Below are 8392 nucleotides of genomic sequence, written 5' to 3' on the forward strand. Positions count from 1 at the left end.
TGTTCTATTTATCAAGTCTAAGACTTTTTACTTTCTGGTTTATTTATTACTGATTATGTCTTTATTATTTTCTATCACTTTTTCCCCACCCCAAGGGAAGAGAATCTACCACTTTTGTTTTATTGGTTTTGAAAAAATAATATCCTGAGTGTATGCTTAGTTCATTTTTTCAGTGCTTTTTTTGTTATAAAATTTTAATGTAATTTAGCTATAGAAATGTCTTTTCATTTTGTTTTTTTCTCTTCTTTCTAAGCTTAGAAATTCTACCACTTACCCAGGGTTTAATATTTGTTCCAGTGGAATTTCTTTTACACATAAGAACCTTGATTCTAGTTTTAGCAGTATTATAAAGTATATCAATAAGGATTTGTTCAAGAAAACTGAAACCACTCCAAGTATTTTAATCAGAGAAGAAGATCAGAAACAGTTCATATTCACATGGGATGGACAACACTATATACTTAAAGTTTTCTCCAGGCCGTATCTTTCGCCTTCTATCGTAATAGAGTCTGCAGAACTCTGGGTCATCCTGACTTCCTATAAAACATCACATTGTTTTGCATTGATGGCATTACCTTGATCAGAGCAGATAAGCAAAAGGTGGCTGGCATTCTGAATGCTTTGATAAGACATGTGTGCTCCAGTTGGTGGGAAATAAAGCCTCACACATAAGTAAAATTTTTAGGAAACTAGTGCTTAGGAATTTGCCAGAATATCCTTTCTAAATAAAAGACAAATTACTGCATCTTGCACTTCCTTTAACAAAGAAGGAAGCACAGAACCCAGTAGGCTTTTCAGACTCTGAGGCAAATATTCCACACTGAGGAATGTTGCTCCAGCTGCCAAAGCAGAAAAGGCTTCTGTAGTGATCCAGCACACCCTGTGGTGTTGGAAATGTCAGTGATGGGGAAATACGTTGTGTGGTGTTGAGGAAGACCCAGTGGGGGAACCACAGTAAGGGGCCTTGGAGTTCCGGAGCAAGGCCATGCCATCTGCAGCAGAGAATTATACACCTTTTGAGAAAAGTCTTGTGCACTGCTGATTCCTGGTAAGTGTGGATAAGGGAGCATGGGATGCTCCATCACCATGTGGCCAGAACTGCCCATTATGAGCTGGGTCCTAACAGACCCAGGAAACATAAGGTCAAGCAGGCTTAGCAAAAGTGTGAGGTAGAGATATGTTTGGTACATCCAGAACCAAACACAAACAGGGCCAAAGGTCAAAAGCAAGGTAGCCCAGACACCCCCCTCCCTGCCACCATCATCCAAACAGTTGTACCCATGCCCCTCTGTCAGTTCATACCTGTGGCTCAATGTAGAATCTGATATGACCAGCTGAAGGAGGACAGGAAAGTTTGCATTTGATTTACATATGAGCTGGCTTGTTATGTAGGTACATGTTGAAAATAGACAGCAGCTGCATTACAGCCACACTCTGGAGTGGTTCTGAAAGACAGTGATGAGGGAAAGTCCTCCCAGTGGGCAGAGATTCAGGTGGTACACCTTGTCATCCAGTTTGCGTGGAAAGAAGTGGCCCAAGGTTAGACTATCTGTGAAATCACAGGCAATGGTGATTACCTGACCATCTTTTTTCCCTGACATGAAAAATATTTGAAGATCAAGAACAAAGAAGGTCTGAGATAGAAATGTGTATGTACGTGTAGGAGTGGGTATGAAGTATAAAAATCTTTGTATCACATGTTAACACCAGAGAGCATCCATCAGAGAAAAGGCACTAAATAACCAACAAAATGACTCAGCCAGTTTGGCCCAACAAAATGATTCAGCCAAAATGACTGAGTCTCAGTCATCAGCCACCCCAGTGCAGGTGAGATGGGCACCAAAATGAAGTGACCGTGGTGGCAGAGATGGAGGCTACCAGTGAGACAATAGCATGGACACCTGAGGCTTATCTCGCTACTGCCATCAACAAATGCCCATCCTGACAGTAAAGACCAATGCTGTCAATGCTGTGCCCACAAGATGGCATAATTCATGAAGGAGACCAACTAGCCACTTGGTGGCAAATTGACTACCTCTGGTCCCTTCAATCTTTGAAGGGCCAGTGGTACATTCTCTCAGGAATGGACATATAGTCAAGGTATAGGTGTTCCTTTCCTGCCTGCAGGGCCTCAGCACCATGATCCGGATGAAGACGGAGTGCTTGGTCCTCCAGCAAGGTCCCATGTAACATCCTGCCAGCCAAGGCTACTCACTACAGCAAAGGAGAAGTGGGAGCGGGCCTATGACCGTGCAATCCACTAGTCACGTCACCTCCTATACCACTCAGAAGCTGGAGGCCTGCTAGAGCATTGGAACAGGCTGCTAAGTGCAGAGCCGAGGTGCTAGTCAAAGGCAATACTCTGTGAGAATGGGGTGCTGGCCTCCAGGAAACAGTATGTGCATTGAATCAAAGACCTTCATAGAGCATTTTATCCCCAGTTGGAAGAACACATGGGTCTGGGAATCAAGGGATAGAGGCAGGAATGACAACACTTACATCACTTCCATTTACCAACTAAGGGCTTTTTTTTTCTGTCCCCACAACTGTCGACTCTGCAAGGTTAGTGGTTTCGGTCCCTAAAGGACCACACTTTTGCCAGGAGCATAGCAATAATCCCACTGAATTATAAGCTTTAGTCTGCTGCCTGGTGCACATTAGGACCCTGTGTCTAGGGACCAGCAGGAAAGGAGTCACAGTCTTGATGAGGGTAATTGACCCTGATGTCAGAGGAAGTAGTGCTGCTGTTATTAATACAATGCAGGCAGAGAGGAATGTGTGTGGAACCCACACATCCTACTGGGGTGCCTCTTCTAACAGTAAAAGGACAGAGGCAGCAACTTGGCTTGAGAAGCAAATGGTAACCAGGGGCTCAGACCACTCTTGGAAGAGATTGTGGGTCATGCCATCAGGTAAGCCCCTGAGGCCAACAGAGGTGGGAGCTCAGGTGAATGGAATCCAGAATGGATAGAGCGGGGCAGTGGCTGAGTATCAGCTACAACCCCAAGATCAACTGTAAGGGTATGGGCTGCAGTCTTTCCCACTAACGCCCTCTTCTGTTTTCTCTCAAGAAGAGAGGCCCACTGAAATTTTGAAGGAGCCAGTCTTGGAGTATACATGGAAAATAGATCTCAGTGGTGCAAGTAATGAACTCTGAAGGACACAGAAATGAGTTTCCCAGATCCCTCATGAGGAAGGTCTTGCTACTTGGCCAAGAAGAGTTTGGTCAGAGGACACCACCTCCAGATAGCAAATAATTGTTAGATCCCTTAGGGTCTGCCTCAGCTACAGAGAACAGCCTCACCTAAGGGCATGCCCTTCCTGGGCAACCCATATTGGGTGACTGAGCAAGACAGGTTGTGATGGCCCGGCCATTTCTGCTGGGCCAGGAGTGTGACAGGTCACACTCCTTGAGCTGCCCATGGGCAATCCAAGGCTTTGTGGAAGCTGAATCACAGTTTGACTTCTCCCTCTGCTCACCCTCATTTTCCCTGCCTTGCTTTCACCGGTGTTGATCCCTAATAAACACCTTGCCCCGCAAAGTCTGTCTCAAGTCTGCTTCTGGAGAATCCAAACTGTGTCAGCATTTCTGCTCTCACAAACTTATTTCATAAATACAAATGAATCTGCAAGTACCTACTTGGTACTAGAACAAGAATACTTGCTTTGCAAAGTTTTCTGTGCTCAGAAAATACAACTTGATCACTGTACAACCAATGCATGGTAAAGGAGCTATTTTTTTGAGAGTTTTTAATGTATTTAGCATAGCCTTCACTATGATATACTTTTATTCTTACTGTCTCGTAGTCTTCAACTTTAAGGGAAAAAAGATATTTTACAAAAAAAAAAACAAGAAATTTGCTTCCAGTGTAATTTCTGTCTTCCCTGAAAAACAGAGTTGAGGCATTGTTCCTCAGAAAGTTGGGGAAATCAGTCTCTTCTGGAGGAAACACAGTTCCTATTGGTTACCGCCCTCAGCTATTTACTGGGAAGGCCATTTTTTGGTTTCAGTTACGGTAAAACTCTTTGGATTTTAGCCAGATTCTTTAAGAGTTCAAAAGTACAAAGCTCTTTAGGAGGCTTGCTCTTTTGAAATATTTTTTCAGAGGTTAAAAATTAAATTTCAAAAGAGCATCTGGAGCGGAAGAAGGTTCTCAGCAGAGACACAGACCCTGAACACCTCCAACATGAAGCTTGTTCGTGTTTTTCTGTTACTTTTGTGCTTCTACTTAAGTTTTTGCAAGGTAAGTAATTCAATCTTTATGCAGATTATTTTAGGTAGATATTTTAAAGATTATAAAAATCTTATAATGTTGACTTAAACATTACACAGGTCAGTTACCAACAATGCCACTATATAGTCAGTAACAAGTATGTTAATATCTTGATAAAAGAGTTTTAAGAATATAATTTTTTATGTGTTTATATGTGCATAGACATCGAACTAGGCATAAACATGGAACAAGAATTTTACTAATACAAGGCTATGATTTACTGTAATTACAATAAATCAATAAACATTTCCCAAGCGTTTTCTGTGTCTAAGGTACAGTGTTAGGAAAGTAGTAAGACTGATCTCTTCCTTCAGTAGCCTTTTAGTGCACTGTATAGTTGTAGAAAGGAGACGTAAATATGCCAATGTGGAAATAATATGCAAGATTTAAAATAACACTTGAAAACACAAAGGAAGGGAATGTTACAAGACAGTATACATTGAATTGCCAAAAATGATACAAATTTCTTGTGGCAAAGGACTTTAAAATGAGAGTACAAATCACTTCATGCAGAAAGGTCAGGAAGAGATGATGCACCAAGTAGGAGCTGGACCTATAATTCTGGATTGCAGGCCTGGTGCCAGGGTCCAGGGCCAGGCTTGCCCTCTTTCCTCCAGGAGAATTCATGAGCCAAAGGGATCTCTCTCAACATCGTGCCATGCTCTGTTGGGGAAAGAGTGACACAAAGTGAAACTTTTTTCTTACCCTTTTCAATGTGTCTTTTCTCCTATCTTTGTTCCCCTGGGGTGCCATAAGCTCTCACCTGGATCCTGGAACTCTCATCAGGTATTTTTATACACAATTGTTTTTATACATGATTGTTAAATTGATGTTTTTGTTGGGGAGACAAGGGCTGGGAGACCCTGTTCTGCCATACCGCAGTTGTCACTCTCTCCAACTGTCTTAAATATGCTCAGAACTAAAGAAAATTGAAAGAATGATGTATCAACAAATATAGAATACCAGTAAAGAAATAGAAATTATAAAAAGTAACCAGAAAAAAATTCTGGAGTTGAAAGTGTAATGCAATAACTAAAATGAAAAATTCATTGAGGGATTTCAATAGAAGATTTAAATAGGCAGAAAAGTCAACAAGCAAGATCAGTCAATTAAGTTATCTAGTCTGAGGAGCAGAAGGAAAGAATGACAAAAAAAATGAATAAAGCCTATGGGACACTGTCTAGCATACTAACGTATGCATAATGGGCATCCCAGAAAGAGGAGTGAGAGAAAAGCACAGACAATATTTGAAGAAATAATGTCCGAAAACTTCCCAAATTTGGTAAAATACATGACTCTACACATTCAAGGGCTCAATGAATCCTAAGAAAGATAAACACAAAAAGGTCTACACAAGACACATTATAATCAAATTCTTAAAACCAAGAACAAAAAGAGAATCTTAAAAACAGCAAGATAAGGCTGGGCATAGTGGCTCATGCCTGTAACCCTGGCACTCTGGGAGGCCAAGGCAAGAGGATCGCTCAAGATCAGGAGTTCGAGACCAGCCTGAGCAAGAGCAAGACCCCATCTCTACTAAAAATGGAAAAAATTATCCAGGTATGGTGGTGCATGCCTGTAGTCCCAGCTCCTTGGGAGGCTGAGGCAGGAGGATCGCTTGAGCCCAGGAGTTTGAGATTGCTATCAGCTAGGCTGATACCACAGTACTCTAGCTCGGGCGACAGAGGGAAACTGTGTCTCAAAAAAAGAAAAAAAAAACAGCGGGAGAAAAGTAACTAATCATGGTCATGGGATCCTTAATAAGATTAGCAGCAATTTTTTTGCATCAGAAACCATGGAGACCAGAAGAAAGTGGAATGATATTTTTTAATTACTGAAAATAAAATAACTATCAGCCAAGAATTGTTTATCTAGAAAAACTATCCTTCAAAAATGAAGGAAAGATGAAGAAAATCGCAGATAAATGAAAGCTGAGGGAATTAGATGCTAGTAGACCTGACCTACAGGAAATGCACGACAAGCCAGAGAACCCTTTATGCTGAGATGAAAGGAGGCTAGACGGTAACTCAAGACCATATAAAGAAACAATGAACTCCATAGGTAAATATAAAAGCCAATATAATTTTTGTTTGTAACTCTTTACTACATGATTTAAAAGACAACTGTATAAAAATTATTTTAAATCTATGTCAATGCTCACATAATGTGTAAAGATGTAATGTGTGGCAACAATAACATACGGGAGGAGACGGCACTGTATAGGAGCAGAGTTTTGTATGCTCTTGAAGCCAAGTTGTTATCAATTCAGTCTAGATCGCCATAAATTTAAGATAGTAATTGTAATCTCCGTGGTACCCACAAAGAAAATATCTGAAATATATACACAAAAGGAAATGAGAAGGGAATCAAAATGGTTCACTATGAAAAAATCAGCTACACAAAAGAAGGCAGTAATAGAGAAAATGAGGAACAAAAAAGGCACGAGAGATACAGTAAACAAATAGCAAAATGGCAGAGGTAAATCCTTATCAGCAATTACTTTAAATGGAAGTAGATTAAGATCAAAAGGCAGAGATTGGCAGAATCAGTTTTTAAAGAACATGACCCAACATGATCCAAGAGACTCCCTTTAGATACAAAGAAACAAAGGCTGGAAAAGATACGTGCAAATAGTAACCAAAAGAGAGCTGGGATGGGCTATACTAATACCAGAAAAAATAGACCTTAAGTCAAAAAGTGTTTGACTTAAGACAGGGATCCCCAACCTATGGTGAGTTGTATAATTATTTCATTTTATATTACCGTGTAATAATAATAGAAATAAAGTGCACAATAAATGTAATGCCCTCGAGTTATCCTGCAACCATCCTCTCACCACACACCCTCCCCCAATCCATGGAAAAATTATCTTCCATGAAAACGGTCCCTGGGGCCAGTTTCAATTGATTGATATTTCTCCTCATTATGAGTCATATTTTCTGGCTTCTTTGCGTCCCTATTATTTTTATTAAATGCCAAATGTTATGAATTTTATCTTGTTGGATGATGGATCTTTTTTTTATTCCTGCAAATATTGAGCTTCGTTCTGGGATGCAGTTTAGTCACTTAAAAACCGATTTCAGGTCTTGCTCTTAAGCTTTGCTAGGTAGGATCAGAACAGTACTCAATCTAGGACTAATTATTCCACACTATTAGGGCAAGATCCTTCTGTACACTCCACCCAATGTCTCAAGAATGGTAAGTTTCCTAGTTTGAGTAGTGAGAACAAGCTGTTTGAGCATGGCCATTGCTACCTCAAATTCTTTTCAGTGGTTCTTTCCCTAGCCTCTCCCAGTTTTTTCACTCGTAGGTGCTGATGAATACTCAGCTAAATACTCAAAGGGGACCTTCTATAGAGCTCCAGAGTTCTCTGAGAACTCTCTTCTTTCCAGTTCTTTATCAGCAAAGTACAGCTGCTTTCATCTCCATAGACTCTCAGCTCTTTCTCCTAAACTCAAGGAGTCTCTTGGGCTCAGCCCAAGTTTCCCCTCTCTATACTCCGGCCTGAAAACTCTCTCAAGGCAATAAAATAGAACAAATGCAGGGCTCACCTCATTTCTTTCTCAACTCTCAGGGATTACTACCCTTCCTTGCCTGGTGTCCAGTGTCTTAAAAACCATTGTTTTCTGTTATTTAGTCCATTTCTTGGTTGTTTTAGGCTGGAGGGTAAATTTGGTCCCTATTACTCTATCTTGGCTGGAAACAATTCCCATTTAATTTTAATTAATTTTGATTTTAATAGTCACATTTTGTTAATGGCTATTGTATTGAATAGCACAATTAACAGTTGCTGGGTCTGCTGTTGATTTTTTAAAATACAAATGTAAACTTCACATGAGCACTTTTTTTTTTTTTACTTATCCTTTAATAGACATTGTATTATAATTGGAAGTGAATTTGGTCAACTGTCAGATTAGACTTAACATAGGTGGACTCACATATGTTATGCATTGGAATTGTTCAAGTTCACTTTAGGTGGTACAGTTCCTTTCTTCACCCCTGTGGTATTACATTTTCCTGAATTTTCCACTTCCAAAATTTAAAATGTTGTCACAATGATTGTGAGGATGAAGGAACAAAATTGAGTTATTCAATTTTGTCATTCTAATGGCTATTTG

The 8392-nt window shown here is 40.2% G+C and overlaps 1 protein-coding gene across 1 annotated transcript in view; it reads left to right on the forward strand.

The window, feature by feature from the left end:
- Window positions 1-4130: 4130 nt before the first annotated feature.
- Window positions 4131-8392, forward strand: part of CFI (complement factor I) — a 46031-nt gene continuing 41769 nt past the window's right edge. The window contains exon 1 of the mRNA XM_012655129.1: window positions 4131-4244. Coding sequence (XP_012510583.1) covers window positions 4188-4244 — 57 coding nt within the window. The 5' untranslated portion in view covers window positions 4131-4187. The remainder of the gene's footprint in view (window positions 4245-8392) is intronic.

This window comes from Propithecus coquereli, unplaced genomic scaffold (genome assembly GCF_000956105.1).
Source record: "Propithecus coquereli isolate 6110/MARCELLA unplaced genomic scaffold, Pcoq_1.0 Scaffold46, whole genome shotgun sequence".
NCBI classification, from domain to species: domain Eukaryota; kingdom Metazoa; phylum Chordata; class Mammalia; order Primates; family Indriidae; genus Propithecus; species Propithecus coquereli.